This window comes from Rhinoraja longicauda, chromosome 11, assembly GCF_053455715.1.
Source record: "Rhinoraja longicauda isolate Sanriku21f chromosome 11, sRhiLon1.1, whole genome shotgun sequence".
In the NCBI taxonomy this organism is placed as follows: domain Eukaryota; kingdom Metazoa; phylum Chordata; class Chondrichthyes; order Rajiformes; family Arhynchobatidae; genus Rhinoraja; species Rhinoraja longicauda.
The window spans coordinates 1,597,452-1,619,301 of record NC_135963.1 but is presented as its reverse complement, the minus strand read 5'-3'; the positions used below and the strand labels follow the sequence as shown (position 1 = coordinate 1,619,301).

Sequence of the window (21,850 nt, the reverse complement as noted above, 5' to 3'; positions counted from 1 at the left end):
GAGGGAAGAGAGGGGCGTGGAGGGAGGGGGGGAGGGATGGAGGGGGGATAAGGGGGGTTAAAGGGGATGGAGGGGGGGGGAAGGGGAAGGAGGGGGAGGGGGAGAGGGGGGGGAGGGGAAGGAGGAGGAGAGGAGGGGGAGGGGGAGGCGGGAGGATAAGGGGGGATGAAGGGGATGGAGGGGGAAGGGAAGGGGGAGGGGAGGGGAGGGGGAGAGGAGGGGAGAGGAGGGGGAAGGAGGAGGAGGGTTGGGGAAGGAGGGTTGTGGAAGGAGGAGGGGGGAGAGGGGAGGGGGAAGGAGGATGGAGGGGAGGGGGGTGGGGAGGGGGAGAGGAGGGGGGGGAGAGGGGAGGGGTGGGGAGGATAGGGTGCTTCACCAATGCAGGAGAGGTTTGGGCCCAACAGGTCCACTTGGTCTAATATATTGATAAATTCACGTTGGATTGTTGGGTTATTTAACAAGGACATTGTTCAACAACTCCAGAAGGACAACCTGACATTTACAAAGCCAGTAACCTTGGCTTTTAAAAAATAATATTCATTGATTCTGCAGTATTGGCCAAGAGATAGCTTGACATAGGATGGTGGAACTTCACCATGAGAGTTCCTTGGGTCACTGTGACACCAATGTCATCTCCAGTCAACAGGTTGTTCTGAAGGACCACGATCAATGACGCAGGTGAACACGATGTCAACACACGTACAATCATGATTGGCAGCAACACATCCACAAAGGCTCTTCATTTATTTTAACAATCCCACGTTTTCTCACACACAGTTTCATTAAGAACATTTAAAGATTATTTCCTTTATATTTAAAGTGCCTTTAGGTGCATAAAACTGACCTTGCTGTTGATGTGCCTTGTTATGTTATGTTATTTTATGTTATGTTAAATGTTTTTATATGCTATTTGAAAAAGCAATAAAAATAATATTTTTTTTAAAAATTGAAAATCTTCAAATGCTGGAAATGGAATTTAACAGAGAAAATGCTGGAAACACTCAGCTGGTCAGACAGGTTCTGTAGATACATGTGGGAAGGAACTGCAGATGCTGCTTTACACCGAAGATAGACACAAAATGCTGGAGTAACTCAGCGGGACAGGCAGAAAAATGTTCCCAATGTTGGGGGAGTCCAGAACCAGGGGCCACAGAAAGGGGAGGCCATTTAAAACTGAGGTGAGAAGAAACCTTTTCACCCAGAGAGTTGTGAATTTGTGGAATTCTCTGCCACAGAAGGCAGTGGAGGCCAAATCACTGGATGAATTTAAGAGAGAGTTAGACAGATCTCTGGGTGCTAGTGGAATCAAGGGATATGGGGAGAAGTTGGGCACAGGTTACTGATTGTAGACGATCAGCCATGATCACAATGAATGATGGTGCTGTCTCAAAGGGTCGAATGGCCTCCTCCTGCACCTATTTTCTATGTTTCTATGTTTCCATGAGTAACTCAGTGGGTCAGGCATCTCGGGAGAGAAGGAATGAGTGACGTTTCAGGTCAAGACCCTTAAGGGTCACCCATTCCTTCTCTCCCGAGATGCTGCCTGTCCCGCTGAATTACTCCAGCATTTTGTGTCTACCTTCGATTTTAACCAGCATCTGCAGTTTTTTTCCGAAAATGAAACATTTGAATTAATCCAGTGAATTGTCCTCCACTGCCTTCTGTGGCAGGGAATTCCACAAATTCAGTTTTTTATCATCTCGGTTTTAAATGGCCTCCCCTTTATTCTTAGACTGTAGCCCCTTGTTTGGACTCCACCAACATTGGGAACATTTTTCCCGCATCTAGCTTGGCCAGTCCTTTTATAATGTTATACGTTTCTAAAAGATCCCCTCTAATCCTTGTAAATCAGTAGGTTCGGGTTCGTGGTTGCATCTCGCCCTGGTTCAGCAACTTGAACGCCCAAGAAAAATGAAGAAGGTTGCAAAAAGTGGTGAACACTGCCTGGTCCATCACGGGTACTGACCTCCCCACCTGAATAGTGAGCGGCCTGGATAGAGTGGGTGTGGAGAGGATGTTTCCTCGAAGGACCGAATGGCCTCCTCCTGCATCTATTGTCTATTGTTTCCACTAGCGGGAGAGTCTAGGACCAGAGGGCACGGCCTCAGAATTAAAGGATGTTCTTTTAGGAAGGAGATGAGGAGGAATTTCTTTAGTCAGAGGGTGGTAAATCTGTGGAATTCTTTGCCACAGACGGCTGTGGAGGCCACAAGTCAGTGGATATATTTAAGGCAGAGATCGATAGATTGTTGATCAGTGCGGGTGTCAGGGGTTATGGGGAGAAGGCAGGAGAATGGGGTTAGGAGGGAGAGATAGATCAGCCGTGATTGAATGGCGGAGTAGAATTGATGGACCGAATGGCCTAATTCTACTCATAAAACCTATGACCCTAAGGCCGTATGGCCATTAAAGGGATCTACAGGAGGCGCTGCCTCAAAAAGGCAGCCAACATCATCAGAGACCCACACCACCCTGGCCACACTCTCACTGACCCACACCACCCTGGCCACACTCTCACTGACCCACACCACCCTGGCCACACTCTCATCCCGCTGCTACCATCGGGAGGATGGTACAGGAGCCTGAATACTCTGACGTCCAGGTTCAGGAGCAGCTTCTCCCCAGCAGCCATCAGGCTGTTGATCACTGCACAACACTGACCTCAGCAACTGTGATCTTCTGTGGACAGTGTCTATGGTTGCACTGGCATTACTGTCATTAATGCATTGAATTTAAAATAATGATTCCATATTTATATGTGATTGTTTTTACTGGCCTGTTAAGTTGCAGCAAGTAAACCTTTCATTGTTCCGTTGTCAATACATAAAACATTTGAAGACTCTCGAATTGAGGATTGAGAATTGTACACACATCTGTCAATAGACAATAGGTGCAGGAGGAGGCCATTCGGCCCTTCGAGCCAGCACCGCCATTCAATGTGATCATGGCTGATCATTCTCAATCAGTACCCCGTTCCTGCCTTCTCCCCATACCCCCTGACTCCGCTATCCTTAAGAGCTCTATCTAGCTCTCTTTTGAATGCATTCAGAGAATTGGCCTCCACTGCCTTCTGAGGCAGAGAATTTCACAGATTCACAACTCTCTGACTGAAAAAGTTTTTCATCATCTCCGTTCTAAATGGCCTACCCCTTATTCTTAAACTGTGGCCCCTTGTTCTGGACTCCCCCAACATTGGGAACATGTTTCCTGCCTCTAACGTGTCCAACCCCTTAATAATCTTATACGTTTCGATAAGATCCCCTCTCATCCTTCTAAATTCCAGTGTATACAAGCCTAGTCGCTCCAGTCTTTCAACATATGACAGTCCCGCCATTCCGGGAATTAACCTAGTAAACCTACGCTGCACGCCCTCAGTAGCAAGAATATCCTTCCTCAAATTTGGAGGACAAAACTGCACACAGTACTCCAGGTGCAGTCTCACTAGGGCCCTGTGCAACTGCAGAGGGACCTCTTTGCTCCTATACTCAACTGTCCCTTCGTCTGGTGTACAGTTACAGCCTGACAGCACCAGAGACCCAGGTTCCATCCTGACCCACTGAACCATCCCACCACAACCAGAGAGCAGTCCTGAACTACTACCCACCTCATTGGTGACCCTCGGACTATCTTTGATCGGACTTTGCTGGCTTTACATTGCACTAAACGTTATTTCTTTTACCATGTATCTGTACACTGTGGACGGCTCGATTGTAATCATGTATTGTCTTTCTGCTGACTGGTTAGCCCGCAACAAAAGCTTTTCACTGTACCTCGCTCGGTACACGTGGCAATAAACTAAACCAGATTACAGGTGCTGTCTGTACATTCTCCCTGTGACCACGTGGGTTTTCTCTGGGAGCTCCAGTTTCCTCCCACATTCCAAAGACGTGCAGGTTTGTAGGTTAATTGATCTCCGTAAATTGCCCCTAATGCGTGGGATAGAACTAGTGTACGGGTGATTGTGGTCGGTGCGGACTCAGTGGGTCGAATGGCCTGTAACCACACTGTACAAAGTAAACTCAACTAAACTATACTCGTGAATGAAGGCAGCTCACTGTTGGGCAGCTGAAGATAGGATCTAATGTTGAGTACAGAAACCACCCAAGACAAGTATGCTGATGGCATTCGCTGAGAAATACCTGTTTTATTTGGATTTTAGCATTGCAGAATGAATTACGCGGTATCAGATAGAGTCAGCAGAAGATCAATCAAGCAGGGCTGGGCAGAAGATCAATGATGGGTTGGATGTCCATGGTGAGGCAGGGCTGGGCAGAGCATCAATGATGGGTTGGATGTCCACATGGTGAGGCAGGGCTGGGCAGAGCATCAATGATGAGTTGGATGTCCATGGTGAGGCAGGGCTGGGCAGAGCATCAATGATGGGTTGGATGTCCACATGGTGAGGCAGGGCTGGGCAGAGCATCAATGATGAGTTGGATGTCCATGGTGAGGCAGGGCTGGGCAGAGCATCAATGATGAATTGGATGTCCACATGGTGAGGCAGGGCTGGGCAGAGCATCAATGATGAGTTGGATGTCCATGGTGAGGCAGGGCTGGGCGGAGCATCAATGATGGGTTGGATGTCCACATGGTGAGGCAGGGCTGGGCAGAGCATCAATGATGAGTTGGATGTCCACATGGTGAGGCAGGGCTGGGCAGAGCATCAATGATGAGTTGGATGTCCACATGGTGAGGCAGGGCTGGGCAGAAGATCAATGATTAGGATGTCCACATGGTGAGGTAGGGCTGGGCACAAGATCAATGATGAGTTGGACGTCCATGGTGAGGTAGGGCTGGGCAGAGCATCAATGATGGGTTGATGTCCATGGTGAGGCAGGGCTGGGCAGAGCATCAATGATGATTAAGATGTCCATGGTGAGGCAGGGCTGGGCAGAGCATCAATGATGGGTTGGATGTCCATGGTGAGGCAGGGCTGGGCAGTGGAGACGAGGAGGAGCTAGTCTAGGCAGGGCTGGACAGGAGGTCCTCAGGCTGTGGAACACTGGCACCAGCAGTCAGTGTGGGTGAGCGTCGGGTAGCTCATGTGTCTGGGCTTCCAGCGGAAGGTGGAGATGGTAGAGGCGGTCACGGTCTGATCTGTTGACAGATTAACACGGGTGTGAGTAACAGATAGCAGTGGCCATTCGGCCCCTCGAACCTCCCCCACCGTTCACCGTGATCACCGGTTCAGAAAAAAGGCCAGTAGCATAATCACGGACCAGTCTCACCCCGGCCACTCCCTCTTCTCCCCTCTCCCATCGGGCAAGAAGTACAGAAGTGCGAAAACGCACCCCTCCAGATTCAGGGACAGTTTCTTCCCGGCTGTTATCAGGTAATTGAACCATCTGACCATCAACAAGAGAGCAGTCCTGACCTCCCATCTACCACATTGGAGACCCTCGGACTATCTTTAATTGGACTTTTCTGGACTTTATTTTGCACTAAACGTTGTTCCCTCTATCCTGTACCTGTATCTGTAGACAGCGTGATTGTAATCATGTATTGTCTTCCTGCTGACTGGGTGAAATGCAACAACAAAGCTTTTCGCTGTACTTCGGTACATGTGACAACAGTAAACTAAATTATACTAAACTCTTGTGGTCCTTGGTGCTGTTGTCCCTGGTCCGTTACCTGAACAAATGCCCCTCGCCAGCTGCGTTCCTGCCCTTATGTTCATGTTCCCATGTGATAGGAGCAGAATTAGGCCATGCGGCCCATCAAGTCTATTCCACCATTCAATCGTGGCTGATCTAGTGGCGGTTTTACTCCATCAAAATGCTGGAATTGCTCAGCGGGACAGTCAGCATCTCTGGAGAGAAGGAATAGTGTGATGTTTTGTGTTGAGACCCTTCTCCACTACTAAGGCTGATCTATCTCTCCCTCCTAACCCCATTCTCCTGCCTTCTCCCCATAACCCCTGACACCCGTACCAATCAACAATCTATCTATCTCTGCCTTAAATATCTCCACTGACTTGGCCTTCTGTGGCAATGAATTCCACAGATTCACCACCCTCTGACAAAAGAAATTCCTCCTCATCTCCTTCCTAAAGGAACATCCTTCAATTCTGAGGCTGTGGCCTCTGTTCCTAGACTCTCCCACTGGTGGAAACATCCTCTCCAGATCCACCCTGTCCAGGCCTTTCACCATTCACTCTTAAGTGCAAGTCTAACGTTATACTTTGATCAGTTGTATGCATCACTGGCTGCCAAGCGGTGGATGTTGTCCACTGCACCAGGTGTATTTAAAGGTTGCGGATGGGATGTGAAGTAAGTGGACTCACTGGCTGACAAGCAGTGGAAGGAGAGAAGACGGGAGCGTGTTTCCATTGGTGTACATCCTGCCAGACACCGTTGTACTGGTTCAACAGAATAGCATCTGGATGCCTGTCCTTCGAACTCCACCACAGTTCCTAGTTCCACAAAGTCCCGTCTCACTTTGCAATCTGAAAGACAAACAGAGTGTGGTTTGTCAGGGGAGGCATGCAGCAGGAGTGTTGACTTGCAAGCAGGTGGAGCCTCTTACCATCCTTGCACGATGATCCTGGGCACAACCAAGACTCAAAGAGATGCTCCTGGTCCCTGGCCACCTCCCGGCTGGGCATGACCATTTTCTTCTCGTCGTTGTTCAGGCCACAGATTCCACAAGTCTTGCCCATCATCTGATCCAGGACGATCTTCACACAAAGGCAGACACATCAGAACAGTCCAACGACAAAGTTGCCGCTGAGAGCTATAATCGGTTAGTAATCAGCGCAAGTAGACACAGTATCCTCGGACAAGCTAAATGCAGGAAAAATGTTCCCAATGTTGAGGGAGTCCAGAACCAGGGGCCACAGTCTAAGAATAAAGGGGAGGCCATTTAAAACTGAGGTAAGAAGAAACTTTTTCACCCAGAGAGTTGTGAATTTGTGGAATTCTCTGCCACAGAGGGCAGTGGAGGCCAAATCACTGGATGAATTTAAAAGAGAGTTAGATAGAGCTCTAGGGGCTAGTGGAATCAAGGGATATGGGGAGAAGGCAGGCACAGGTTACTGATTGTGGATGATCAGCCATGATCACAATTAATGGTGGTGCTGACTGGAAGGGCCAAATGGCCTCCTCCTGCACCTATTGTCTATGTTTCTAGTCCCTTCATCGGTCAAAGCATTGTGTCTAAGAATTAGATGAGTTCCTCCAACACTTTGTGTCTTCGTTCGTAAGCCACCGTCTGCAGTTCCTTCTATCCATAATGTTTTTAAAATAAATTTATAAAACATTATAAATACATTTATAAAACCTTACAAAAGCAAGGAACTGCAGATGATGGTTTACAAAACAAAGATACAAAGTGCTGGAGTATCTGAGTGGATCAGGCACCATCTCTGGAGAACACAGATGGGCAACGTATCAGTTTGGGACCCTTCTTCAGACTACAATACTTTGGTTAGACCGGATCACCAGAGGAAAGGTGTGGAGGCTAAAGAGAGGGTGCAGGAGAGCTTTACCAGAATGCTGCTTGGATTAGAAACAGAAAATAGGTGCAGGAGGAGGCCATTCGGCCCTTCGAGCCAGCACCGCCATTCATTGTGATCATGGCTGATCATCCACAATCAGTAACCCGTGCCTGCCTTCTCCCCATATCCCTTGATTCCACTAGCCCCTATATCTAACTCTTTTAAATTCATCCAGTGAATTGACCTCCACTGCCCTCTGTGGCAGAGAATTCCACAAATTCACAACTCGCTGGGTGAAAAAGTTTTTTCTCACCTCAGTTTTAAATGGCCTCCCCTTTATTCTTAGACTGTGGCCCCTGGTTCTGGACTCCCCCAACATTAGGAACATCTTTCCTGCATCTAGCTTGTTCAGTCCTTTTATAATTGATGGGTATTAGATTGATTGATGGCTATTAGATATAAAGCAAGGTTTGACAAACCAAGATAGTTCTTTCTGTAACATCGGAGGTTGAGGGGAAAGCTGATGGAAGTATATAAAATAATGAGAGGTATCATACGATAGACCGGCAGAACCTGTTTCCCAGCATGGAAATGTCAGAGACAAGATGGCGTAGCTTGAAGGTGAGAGGGGCAGAGCTTAGTGGAGGTGTGCTGGGCAAGTGTTTTATACAGGGAGTGGTGGGGGCCTGGAACGCACTGCCAGGGGTGATGGTGGAGGCAGATACCATAGAGGTATTTAACAAGTGTTTAGATAGGCACATGGATATGCAGGTAGTGGAGGGATATGGATCACATGCAGGTAGTGGAGGGATATGGATCACATGCAGGCAGTGGAGGGATATGGATCACATGCAGGCAGTGGAGGGATATGGATCACATGCAGGCAGAGGGGATTAGTTCAACTAGGCGTCATGTTCGGCACCAACATTGTGTTCCTGTGCTGTCCTGCTCGGTGTTCCATGTTCCATGCGCTATGAGTTACCTGAACTTGGTCTCCATTGAAGTACAACCTTTCAATGTTGATGGACGGGGCATGCAGAGTGATTGCAGTTCTGTTCCTGTGAATGGTCACGATACCTGGAAGACAGGCAGATGGCCGTTTGTACTTTCATCCTCTGCACAGAAGTGCAAGAACAATAGACAATGGACAATAGGTGCAGGAGGAGGCCATTCGGCCCTTCGAGCCAGCACCGCCATTCAATGTGATCATGGCTGATCATTCTCAGCGAGTGAACAGTGAACTGGGCAACATGTGTGTGAGGAGGAACTGCACGTGCTGCTTGAAACGGAAGATGGACATCTCATACTTCGCTTGAGCAGCTTACAACCCAGCGGTATGATTCATGATTTCTCTAACTTCAAGTAACCACGGCATCCCCTCTCTCTTCGTCCCTCCCCCTCCTAAATCGCACCAGCTTCTCGTTCTCACCTAACAATGGCCTGATTTCTTTATCATTGTTACATTTTTGCATCTTTCATTCATTCGTTCTATATCTCTCTACATCACCATCGAGATCTCTCGTTTCCAATTCCCCTGACTAATCTGAAGAAGGGTCTCGACCAGAAACGTCACCCATTCCTTCTATCCAGAGATGCTGCCCGACCCGCTGAGTTACTCCAGCATTTTGTGTCTAACTGGAGAACATACTGTAGATAGGTTTAGTTTAGTTTAGTATTGTCACGTGTACGAGGTACAGTGAAAAGCTTTGTTGTTGCGTGCTATCCAGTTAGCGGAAAGACTAGACATGATTGCAATCAAGCTGTCCACAGTGTGCAGACACAGGATAAAGGGAATAACGGTAAATAAAGATTTAAGAGTGGAGGGACTGTAATAAATGATAGCAGATCCACATCTGGGACCAGCATGCAAAGAGTCGCCTGGTTTTGGAGCCATCTGGGACCAGCATGCAAAGAGTCGCCTGGTTTTGGAGCCATCTGGGACCAGCATGCAAAGAGTCGCCTGGCTTTGGAGCCATCTTAGATATTTGGTGACATTTTGGTTCACAGGTTATAGGAGTAGAATTAGGCCATTCGGCCCATTGATGCTACTCCGCCATTCAATCATAGCTGATCTATCCCGCCTAACCCCATTCTCCTGCCTTCCCCCCATAACCCCAGACACCTGTGCTAATCAAGAATCTATCTATCTCTGCCTTAAAAATATCCACTGACTTGGCCTCAACAGCCGTCTATGGCAATGAATTCCACCCTCTTAATCTCAACCTTGACTTGCATCTCCACGCTCTCCGTAAGGGGAAGAATTCTGAACGTTCACAGACCCTTGAAGATAAAGATGTTCATTTAAGACAATAAGATGCTCATAATGGCAGAACTAGGCCATTCGGCCCATCAAGTCTACTCCGTCATTCAATCATGGCTGATCTATCTCTCCCTCCTAACCCCATTCTCCTGCCTTCTCCCAATAACCCCTGACACCCGCACTGATCAAGAATCTGTCAATATCTGCCTTAAAAATACCCACTGACTTGGCCTCCATAGCCTTCTGTGGCAAAGAATTCCACAGATTCACCAACCTCTGACTAAAGAAATTCCTCCTCTTCTCCTTTTTAAAGGTACATCCTTTTATTCTGAGGCTGTGCCCTCTGGTCCTAGACTCTCCCACTAGTGGAAACATCCTCTCCACATCCACTCTATCCAAGCCTTTCATTATTCTATAAGTTTCAATGAAGTCCCCCCTCATCCTTCTAAACTCCAGTGCCCACAAACGCTCATCATAGGTTAACCCACTCATTCCTGGGATCGCTCTTGTAAACCTCCTCTGGACCCTCTCCAGAGCCAGCACATCCTTCCTCTGATACGGGGCCCAAAATTTGTTCACTGTACTCCAAATGCGGCCTGACCAGCGCCTTATCGAGCCTCAGCATTGTTTTTGTATTCTAGTCCTCTTGAAATAAATGGTAAATAAACATCGCCCGTGTCCCCGTCACCCTGCCTCACCTTTCACCACCTGTGGTTGTTCACCCAGAGGGGTTTCAACAGAATCCACCGAGACCTTCACGCCATCCCGTGTGGGAAACGCTTCAATAACGCTGGCAAAGTTAAGCACAGAAACAGCACAGTGTCAGTGGAATTATAGAGTCACACAGCACGGAGACAGGCCCTTCAGCCCAACTCGTCCATGCCAAGTAGGGTTGCCAACTTCCTCACTCCCAAATAAGGGACAAAAGGTGATGTCACCGCCCCGCGCCCCACGTGACCTCACCCAGCCAGCGGCCATGTGCCCCCGTTCCACCAAAGGTAACCATCCGGGCCGCGAGGCGGGTTGCTACGCAACCTCCGTTAGGCGGCGCCCGGGCCTATACTGTCCGGGACTAATGCGGCCCCTGGGCTACAGCGTCCGGGCCTACAGCGTCCGGGCCTACAGTGTCCGGGCCTACAGCGTCCGGGCCTACAGAGCCGTCTGGGCCTAATATGGGACAAGGCCGTCCTGTACGGGACAAACCAATTTAGCCCAAAATACGGGATGTCCCGGCTAATACGGTACAGTTGGCGACCCTAGCTTCAACCCAACTCATCCATGCCGACCAAGGTGTCCCACATAAGCTAGTTCCATTTGCTCCGTACCCTTCTTAAGGCCCTTAAGGCGATTCGCAGCCACACTCGCAGTGCCACCACAGCATCCGCAGGCAGCCAGCTCCGCAGATGGTAAGTCCAGTCCGTGGGCTCTGCGAACCAGAGCCCCAGGTGGTCCCAGCAGGAGGCCGACAGCTCCAGGCGTTAGGCCGATGGTAGGCCGCAGCGGGAACGGAGACACGACACAGAAAAAAAGGTCGGGTCTCCGTTCGGAAGAGACAATTTTACAGTAAATCACCCCCGCCCACCCACCCCCCCGCCCACCCCCCCACACACACACACACACACATAGTACATCCATTCTATCCAGGCCTTTCACTATTCTGAATTTCAATGACCACCCCCTCAGCCTCCTGCAGTCCAAGGACTAATGTCCTAGCCTGTTAACCTCTCCCTGTAACTCAGGCTCTCGAGTCCAGGCAACATCTTCAAGAATCTTCTCTGCAGCCTTTCCAGTTTCATGGCATTTTTCCTGTAGAAGGGTGGCCTAAACTGAACACAATACTCCAAGTGCGGTCTCATCAAATTAGGGGAGAGTGTGTGGTGGAAAGGAAGAGGCAATCATTGCCATGTTTCTGAGCTGCTGTCTGAGTCAAGGGTCAAGTGCTTTTTGTCATAAGTCCCAAAACGGAACAATGACAATTCTTACCGGCAACATCACAATGTCTGTGAACATAATACTCTGTAAAGCATCAGAATAAATGACAAAAAGTCCAGTATATATAAAAACACAGATAATAATAGTGCCCCCTAAGTCAATGTAGTTCGGAGTTTATTTGGAGGTTGAAATGTTTAATAGCCTGATGGTTGTTGAACCATTAATACCCCAATCCCTCGAAACCTTTCCAATCCGTACAATCTGACATAGTACTTCAGAGATACAGCGCAGAAGTAGGCCTTTCGGCCCATCAGCAATCACCCCATACACTAGCACGCATCCTACACACTGAGGTCATAGAAACATTGAAAATAGGTGCAGGAATAGACCATTCGGCCCTTCGAGCCAGCACCGCCATTTAATATGATTATGGATGATCATCCAAATTCAGTACTCCGTTCCTGCTTTCTCCCCATATCCCTTGAATCCATTAGCCCCAAGAGCTCAATCTAACTCTCTTGAAAACATCCAGTGAATTGGCCTCCACTGCCTTCTGTGGCAGAGAATTCCACAGATTCACAACTCTCTGGGTGAAAAAAGGTTTTTCCTCATCTCAGTCCTAAATAGCCTGCCCCTTATTCTTAAACTGTGACCCCTGGTTCTGGACTCCCCCAGCATGGGGAACATTCTTCCTGCATCTAGCCTGTCCAATCCCTTAAGAATTTTATATGCTTCTATGAGATCCAATTTACAATTTACAATTTACAGAAGCAAATTAGCCTACAAACCTCTACGTCTTTGGAGTGTGGGAGGAAACCGGAGCTCCTGGAGAAAACCCACGTGGTCACGTACACGCACCCGTAGTCAGGATGGAACCCGGGTCTCTGGCGCTGTGAGACAGCAGCTCTACCCGCTGCCCCACCGTGCCGTCCTAACATCTAAGAGTGTTGGTTACTTACGTGTTGGGCGCTGACAGGAGCAGTTTGATTCCCTTCTTGTCCGTCTGATCCTGCGCACGCCTCATTAACAACACGAAGGTCGGAGAAGTAGAGCAGTCTTTGGCCAGAACGTAGAAACAGTCATTGGGTATTTTGTAACTCAGCTCGTTGCTGTCAAAAGTGACAACCTGGTCATTTTTGGCAACACATTCCCCTGCAGAAGAAGAAAGCAGAATCTACAGTTTAGTGAAATGTCCGGGCCAGTAGATTTGACTTTCTCTTGTTCACAGTTTCCAAATTCCCTTTTCACCAACGTCCATCTTTGTGGGAGAAATGTCCTCATCTCTCAGGATCTGCTGGATTTGTTCATGAAAGTTTATAGCTATGACCACAAGGAAAAGCATCTTCTCTCAACCTTCTCAAACACTTCAATAACATTGACTTGGAGCGGCACGGTGGCGCAGCAGGTAGAGCTGCTGCCTCATAGCGCCAGAGACCCGGGTTCCATCCTGACTACGGGTGCTGTCTGTACGGAGTTTGCACGTTCTCCCCCGTGACCGCGTGGGTTTTCTCCGGGTGCTCTGGTTTCCTCCCACACTCCAAAAACATGCAGGTTTGTAGGTTAATTGACTTTGGTAAAATTGTAAATTGTCCCTAGTGTGTGTAGGATAGTGTCAGTGTGCAGTGGTCGCTTGTCGGCACGGACTCGGTGGGCCGAAGGGCCTGTTTCTGCACCTTATCTCTGAACTAAACTAAACTAAGCCATCAGTTCAACAGTCCTTCTCTCTAAGGTCCTTCCCAAACCATAACCAGAACAATCCTGATTGTTATAAACTCTTGTTGGCTTTAACGCTAGAGGGGTCAAAGTTTAAAGGGTTGTGCGGGGCAAGTTTTATTACACAGAGGGGGGTGGGGGCCTGGAACGCGCTGCCAGGGGTAGTGGCGGAGGCAGATACTGTAGTGGGGTTTAAGAGGCTTTTAGATAGACACGTGGACATGCAGGGAATAGAGGGATATGGATCACGTGCAGGCAGACAAGATCAGTTTAATTTTGCAAAATGTTCTTCATGGACAATGTGGACCGAAAGGTCTATTTCTGTACAATGTTCTATATTCTATGCTCATCTTTAAAACCTTTCCGTTCGAAATAAGCAGTTGAAATGATCAGCAGTTATGGTTGTAGTGTCAATTTAATCTCAGAAATTCTGTATCCATTTTGTGATATGGAAAATAAGATCATGTTATCTGATAAATATTTATTTCACTTTCTCCACTGTTTCTACAGGTTTTTTTTTGTAACAGAGTGTAGTGGAATATATACATATGCCCCCTGCCTCAACTACCACCTCCGGCAGCTCGTTCCATACACCCACCACCCTCTGAGTGAAAGAGTTCCCCCTCAGGTTCCTATTAAATCTTCCCCCTCTCACCTCTAGTTCTTGATTCCACTACCCTGGGAAAAAGACTGTGCATTCACCCTATCTATTTCATACACCTCTACAAGATCACCCCTCATCCTCCTGCGCTCCATGGAATAGAGTCCCAGCCAACTCAACTTCTCCCTGGAGCTCACACCCTCTAGTCCTGGCAACATCCTCGTAAATCTCTGAACCCTTTCCAGCTTGACCACATCTATCCTATAACATGGTGCCCAGAACTGAACACAATACTCTAAATGCGGTCTCACCAACGTCTTCTACAACTGCAACATGACCTCCCGACTTCTATACTCAATACTCTGACTGATGAAGGCCAATGTGCCAAAAGCCTTTTTGACCATCCGATCTAACTGCGACTCGACCTTCAGGGAATTATGCACCTGCACTCCCAGATCCATCTGCTCTACAACACACTTCCCAGAGCCCTACCATTTATTGTGTAGGTCCTGCCCATGTTAGATTTTCCAAAATGCAACACCTCACATTTCTCTGCATTAAATCCCATCAACCATTCCTCCGCCCACCTGGTCAATCGATACAGATCCTGCTGCAATCGTTCACAACCATCTTCACTATCTGCAATACCACCCACTTTCGTATCATCTGCAATCTTGCCCTGTGCGTTTTCATCCAAATTCTCGGGACCTTTTGCAGCTTCATGGTTTTCTCACGTGAAAGCCGTTCGGGTGTATGGTACATGGGATGATTCGAAGGGGAGAGGCGGAGAAATAATATTTACTTTGGTTCATTGTCAGCAGAAGTTGTGGAATTTCAGCAATGCTCTCAAAGCCTTGAGATCTGACCATGGTCTCCATCGCAGGAACACGGAGTGGCAAAGGCAACTCAAAGCCTTGGTAATAGAGGGTGACCTGCAACACAAACACCTTGGTTTATTATTGCCATGTGTACGGTGTGCGTGTGGCATGGTGGCGCAGCGGGTAGAGCTGCTGCCTCACGGCGCTAGAGACCCGGGTTCCATCCCGACTACGGGTGCTGTCTGTATGGAGTCTGCACGTTCTCCCCGTGACCACGTGGGTTTCCTCCGGGTGCTCCGGTTTCCTCCCACATCCCAAAGGCGTGCAGGTTTGCAGGTTAATTGGCTTCTGTAAGTTGCCCCCAGTGTGTGTGTAGCATAGAACTGGTGTACGGGTGAACGTTGGTCAGCACGGACTCGGAGGGCTGAAGGGCCCGTTTCCACGCTGTATCCCTGAACAAAAACCAATGGGGGAAGAGGTTGCCTTTGAATCTGGCTGAACGCACTTTCCAGACCCTTTGCATTTTGTGCGTGACAGGAGTGGGGGGGAAGAGGGAATGGCCGGAGGGTGCCAAGCTCCTTGATTATATTGGCTGCTTGCCTGAGGCAGTATGAAGTGTAGACAGAGTGGATGGGGTGCGGTGTCTGGACTATGTGATGAACTGGGCTACAACCACAACGTGGGTGGTCACGGTGGCGCAGCGGTAGAGTTGCTGCCTTACAGCGAATGCAGCGCCGGAGACCCGGGTTCCATCCCGACTACGGGTGCTGTCTGTACGGAGTTTGTACGTTCTCCCCGTGACCTGCGTGGGATTTCTCTGAGATCTTAGGTTTCCTCCCACACTCCAAAGACGTGCAGGTTTGTAGGTTAATTGGCTTGGTATAAATGTACAAATTGTCCCTAATGGGTGTAGGATAGTGTTAGTGTGTGGGGATCGCTGGTCGGCGTGGACCCGGTGGGCCGAAGGGCCTGTTTCCGTGCTGTATCTCTAACACTCTGCGATTCCTTGTGATATTCAAGATGACCCAGATAAGGTGAAGGTACCTCCCAGTGAGACCTGGAGACGGCTTAAGGAGAGGTAACTGGAGTAGACCTTACCCTGGGTAGCTTGACGACTGTGTCAATGGTCCATGGAGAAGTCAGGGCAATCAGCTGTGTGATCTGACGAGAAGGATTGGTTTTAAATTGGTTGGAAAATCCCAGAAGATAGGCAGCAGATGCCCCAACGCTGGTTAAAAGAAAGATTATATTAGCATCGTGGATGAAAAAACAGTGGATCGAGGGGGGCCGCCATGGAGAGAGGGGGGGGGGCGAGGGAGAGAGAGAGGGGGACCATCACAGAGAGGGGGGGCTGAGAGAGAGAGAGGGGGGGAGGGAGGGTGAGAGGGGGGGGAGGGGGGCGAGGGAGAGAGAGGGGGGCGAGGGAGAGAGAGGGGGGCCGCTATGGAGAGGGGGGGGGCGAGGGAGAGAGAGAGGGGGGCCATCACAGAGAGGGGGGGCTGAGAGAGAGAGAGGGGGGGAGGGAGGGTGAGAGGGGGGGGAGGGGGGCGAGGGAGAGAGAGGGGGGCGAGGGAGAGAGAGGGGGGCCGCTATGGAGAGGGGGGGGGGGGCGAGGGAGAGAGAGAGGGGGGCCATCACAGAGAGGGGGGGCTGAGAGAGAGAGAGGGGGGGGCGAGGGAGAGAGAGAGAGAGGGGGGCCATCACAGAGAGGGGGGGCAAGGGAGAGAGGGGGGGGAGGGAGGGTGAGGGGGGGAGGGTGAGGGGGGGGAGAGAGAGGGGGGGCAAGGGAGAGAGAGGGGGCTGCCATGGAGAGGGGGGGACGAGGGAGAGAGAGAGGGGGACCATCACAGAGAGGGGGGGGTAAGGGAGAGAGAAGGGGGAGGGAGGGAGAGGGGGGGGAGGGGGAGAGGGAGAGAGAGGGGGACCGTCACAGAGGGGGGGTAAGGGAGAGAGAGGGGGGAGGGAGGGTGAGAGGGGGGGGCCGAGGGAGAGAGAGGGGGGGGCAAGGGAGAGAGAGGAGGGCTGTCAAGAACGATGGGGTCGTGTCAGGGCAGGGGAGGGGAAGGGGAATGGAGGGGGAGTTGAGTGCTGCCACATGGCTGAATTTAAAAGAGAGTTAGATACTCTGGGGGCTAGTGGAATCAAGGGGTATGGGGAGAAGGCAGGCACGGGTTACTGATTGTGAATGATCAGCCATGATCACAATGAATGGCGGTGCTGGCTCAAAGGGCCGAATGGCCTCCTCCTGCACCTATGTTCTATGTTTCTAGTTGGCAGAGGCAGGCAGTAAGGATTGTTTGGTGAACTTTTGAAACTTTGCCGGCACCAAAGCATGGTGACACTTGTGTACGGAAGATAGACACAAAATGCTGGAGTAACTCAGCGGGACAGGCAGCACCTCTGGGGAGAAGGAATGGGTGACGTTTCGGGTTGAGACCCTTCTTCAGATGACACTTGTGCGCTGCCTGGTTGAGGTGTGTGGATGAATTTACTGGGTTGTTCGCAAAACAAAGCATGTGACAGTTCCTGGGTACATATGACCATAAAGTATCATTGATCGTTGATCAGATTTAAATATTTGTTGGCACTGGGCCTGTACTCGCTGGAGTTTAGCAGGATGAGGGTGGACCTCATTGAAACTTGCCGAATAGTGAGTGGCCTGGATAGAGTGGATGTGGAGAGGATGTTTCCACTAGTGGGAGAGTCTCGGACCAGAGGGCACAGCCTCAGAATTAAAGGACGTTCCTTTAGGAAGGAGATGAGGAGGAATTTCTTCAGCCAGAGGGTGGTGAATCTGTGGGATTCATTGCCACAGACGGCTGTGGAGGCCAAGCCAGATTGAAAGGTTCCTGGTTAAAGTTAAGACCAGGCGAGGTTGTGGGGAGAAGGAAGGAGAATGGGGTCAGGGGGGAGAGATAGATCAGCCATGATTGAATGGCGGAGTAGACTTGATGGGCCGAATGGCCTAACTCCACTCCTATGACTTATAGAAACATAAATGTCACAATTCTTACACCGCTCCTCCAGTGACACATCCCTCTGGAATTGAGTCCCATGTGGTTTTTATTTTGATAGCTGGGAAGTGCGCAAGGTAGCCCAGCGATGCCTGGGATCCCAGCCGGTACCTCCGGCAATTCTCACCCCATCTGAACATCACCTGGACAAAGTAAAACACAAAATAAAACACTTCCACAGTCAAGGTGACATTGGTGCATCTGTCTGGAGAAACCAAACTGGTTCTCGTGTGGATGCAGAACGTGGAGAGGAAAGATGGGAGAGATGGAGCAGATCATGCCACATGCATCACTATTGCCCGTACATTACCCCTCCATCACCATCACCTGTACACTACCATCACCTGTATATCACCTGTACACCACCATCACCTGTATATTACCTGTACACCACCATCACCTGTACACCACCATCACCTGTATATCACCTGTACACCACCATCACCCTGCATACCACCATCACCTGTATATTACCTGTACACCACCATCACCTGTATATCACCTGTACACCACCATCACCCTGCATACCACCATCACCTGTATATTACCTGTACACCACCATCACCTGTATATCACCTGTACACCACCATCACCGTGCACACCACCATCACCTGTATATCACCTGTACACCACCATCACCTGTATATCACCTGTACACCACCATCACCTGTACACCACCATCACCTGTATATTACATGCACACCACCATCACCTGTATATCACCGTGCACACCACCATCACCTGTATATCACCTGTACACCACCATCACCTGTATATTACCTGTACACCACCATCACCTGTACACCACCATCACCTGTATATCACCTGTACACCACCATCACCTGTATATTACCTGTACACCACCATCACCTGTACACCACCATCACCTGTACACCACCATCACCTGTATATCACCTGTACACCACCATCACCTGTATATCACCTGTACACCACCATCACCTGTACACCACCATCACCTGTACACCACCATCACCTGTACACCACCATCACCCTGCATACCACTATCACCTGTATATTACCTGTACACCACCATCACCGTGCACACCACCATCACCTGTATATTACATGCACACCACCATGGCTTTGTGTGTCCCGGTTGTGTTGTGCCTTACCATGGCCTTGTGTGGGCTGGGACTGGCAGCATCCACACACATCTTCCAGCGGCTGCCCTCTGCCAGTTCCACAATGCGCAGCTGTACCCTGGCCCTGGCACTGGCCCTGGCACTGCCCATCGCACCGGACAGCTGGTAGCCCTGCAGCCTGCCATCAGACCTGGTGGCTTTGGCAATGATGGTGAGTGTGGGTGCTCCCAGCTCCTCCAACAGCAGCTGTAATTGTACAGAAACACCAGTTCAGTTTCAGTTCATAGAAACATAGACAATAGGTGCAGGAGGAGGCCATTCAGCCCTTCGAGCCAGCACCGCCATTCAATATGATTATGGCTGATCATCCACAATCAGTACCCCGTTCCTGCTTTCTCCCCATATCCCTTGATTCCATTAGCCCTAAGAGCTCTATCGACAGTAACTCTTGAATACATCCAGTGAATGGGCCTCCACTGCCTTCTGTGGCAGAGAATTCGACAGAAATTCCATTTCAGTTTCAGTTTTAGTTTATTGTAACGTGCAGAACAGTGAACAAGGAGATGGATTTCATGCTGTGGCTTCATAACATTTGGGTAGATGCTGCCCAATTTATTCTGAGCACTGCAGTGTTTAAAATCATAAGGAAAATAGGTAGGAAAGATGTAAAGGAAAGATGTTACAGTCCAGTACAGGTAGGGTTGGCAACTGTCCCGTATTAGCCGGGACATCTCGTATTTTGAGTTAAATTGATTTGCCTGTACGGGACCGCCCTTGTCCCGTATTAGGCCCGGGAAGGCGCTGCAGGCCCGGACGCTGCAGGCCCGGACAGTGTAGGCCCGGACAGTGCAGGCCCGGACAGTGCAGGCCCGGACAGTGTAGGCCCGGACAGTGTAGGCCCGGACAGTGCAGGCCAGGACAGTGCAGACCCGGACAGTGTAGGCCCGGACAGTGCAGGCCCGGACTCTGCAGGCCCGGACAGTGGAGGCCCGGACAGTGCAGGCCCGGACAGTGCAGGCCCGGACAGTGCAGGCCCGGACAGTGCAGGCCCGGACAGTGCAGGCCCGGACAGTGCAGGCCCGGACAGTGCAGGCCCGGACAGTGTAGGCCTGGACTCTGCAGGCCCGGACGCTGCAGGCCCGGACAGTGTAGGCCCGGACTCTGCAGGCCCGGACAGTGTAGGCCCGGACACTGCAGGCCCGGACAGTGTAGGCCCGGACAGTGTAGGTCCGGACAGTGCAGGCCAGGACAGTGCAGGCCCGGACAGTGTAGGCCCGGACAGTGTAGGCCCGGACAGTGTAGGCCCGGAGGAATGTGGAGGAGTCACTGTGGTGGATGTTCAGGTTAAAATGTATTTTGTGTGTTTTGTTGCTTTTTATTGTTATGACTGTGTGGCAAATGAAATTCCTCGTATGTTACAAAACATACTTGGGTAATAAAGTATGATTATGATTATGATTTGCAATTTACAGAAGCCACTTAACCTACAAACATGCACGTCTTTGGAGTGTGGGAGGAAACCGGAGCACCCGGAGAAAACCCACGCAGGTCACGGGTAGAAAGTACAAACTCTGTACAGACAGCACCCGCAGTTGGGATGGAACCCGGGTCTCTGGCGCCGTGAGGCAGCAGCTCTACCCGCTGTACCACCGTGCCAACATGTGAAACAAACCTCTTCAGAAGATTGACTACTGCTGTGCTGCTGCCTGGTCTCCGAGCTTAATCTTCCAGCTGATTGCCTCTTGCTTGCTACCTGCAATCACAAAGATAATGAGGCTAATCTGTGCTTAGAACAGCACAGACTCAAGCTTGAAGTAGTTCATCGAGACCCTGTCGTAATCTTAATGTGTGTTTGTGTTGCCATTTGTGAGCGGAGCACCAAGGCACATTCCTTGTATATGCATACTTGGCCAATAAACTTATTCATTCATTCAAAATAACTTTCTTCACCATCCACTAAACCATCAATGGTGATGCTACGATAACTCAATCAGTTGTATGAGACCGCATTTGGTGAGACCGCATTTAGAGTATCTGTTCAGTTCTGGGCATCATGGTACAGGAAAGATGCTGTCAAGCTGGAAATGGTGCAGAGAGGATTTATGAGGATAAATTTATGACTAGAGGGTGTGAGTTACAGGGAGAGGTTGAGCAGGCTGGGTCTCTATTTCATGGAGCGCAGGAGGATGAGGGATGATCTTATAGAGATGCATAAAATTATAAGAATAGATCGGGTAGATGTAACATAGAAACATAGAAAATAGGCCATTTGGCCCTTCGAGCCAGCACCAAGTCTCTTGTACTGAGTCTCTTGCCCAGAGTAGGGGAATTAAGGACCAGAGGACATAGGTTTAAAGGAGAAAGAGGTGGGTGTATGGTACGAGCTGCCAGAGGAGGTAGTTGAGGCTGAGACTATCACACGTTTAAGAAACAGTTGGACAGGTACATGGATAGGACAGGTTTGGAGGGATATGGGCCAAACGTAGGCAGGTGGGACTAGTGTGGCTGGGACATGTTGGTCGGTGTGGGCATGTTGGGCCGAAGGGCCTGTTTCCACACTGTATCACTCTGCTGACTTCCCAACATTTGCCCTGTGTGTGAGTGAGGGGATAGAATGATTGAGGGGGGGGAGAGAGTTTGGGGGAATAAGGGGAGAAAAGTCACAGGGAAAAGTAATGCACAAAAATAGAGAATGTGATTATTGTGTGAGCTAGTACGGACTTGATGGACCAAATGGCCTCCGTCCGCATCACACAGAAATGTTAACTTACCTCACTGGTGTGAACTGAGTTGAACTTCATTTCGAAGAAGTCCCTGGTTGTTCTCTGTGGAAATGTACAATAGAAGAATTAACCACATTGTACATTCTTAGCAACAGAGTATAGAGTTTAGAGATACAGCGTGGAAACAGGCCCTTTCGGCCCACCGGGTCCGCGCCGACCAGCGATCCCCGCACACTAACACTATCCTATAC

The 21,850-nt window shown here is 49.8% G+C and overlaps 1 protein-coding gene across 1 annotated transcript in view; it reads right to left on the bottom strand.

Annotated features, from left to right (window-relative positions):
- Window positions 1-4,115: 4,115 nt before the first annotated feature.
- Window positions 4,116-21,850, bottom strand: part of LOC144598189 (vitellogenin-like) — a 55,724-nt gene continuing 37,989 nt past the window's right edge. The window contains exons 22-33 of the mRNA XM_078408080.1: window positions 21,648-21,701; window positions 20,549-20,629; window positions 18,907-19,122; window positions 17,774-17,916; window positions 15,858-15,987; window positions 14,744-14,873; window positions 12,587-12,779; window positions 10,394-10,485; window positions 8,418-8,512; window positions 6,526-6,676; window positions 6,284-6,445; window positions 4,116-5,097 (exon numbers count right to left, since the gene is read on the bottom strand). Coding sequence (XP_078264206.1) covers window positions 4,988-5,097; window positions 6,284-6,445; window positions 6,526-6,676; window positions 8,418-8,512; window positions 10,394-10,485; window positions 12,587-12,779; window positions 14,744-14,873; window positions 15,858-15,987; window positions 17,774-17,916; window positions 18,907-19,122; window positions 20,549-20,629; window positions 21,648-21,701 — 1,557 coding nt within the window. The 3' untranslated portion in view covers window positions 4,116-4,987. The remainder of the gene's footprint in view (window positions 5,098-6,283; window positions 6,446-6,525; window positions 6,677-8,417; window positions 8,513-10,393; window positions 10,486-12,586; window positions 12,780-14,743; window positions 14,874-15,857; window positions 15,988-17,773; window positions 17,917-18,906; window positions 19,123-20,548; window positions 20,630-21,647; window positions 21,702-21,850) is intronic.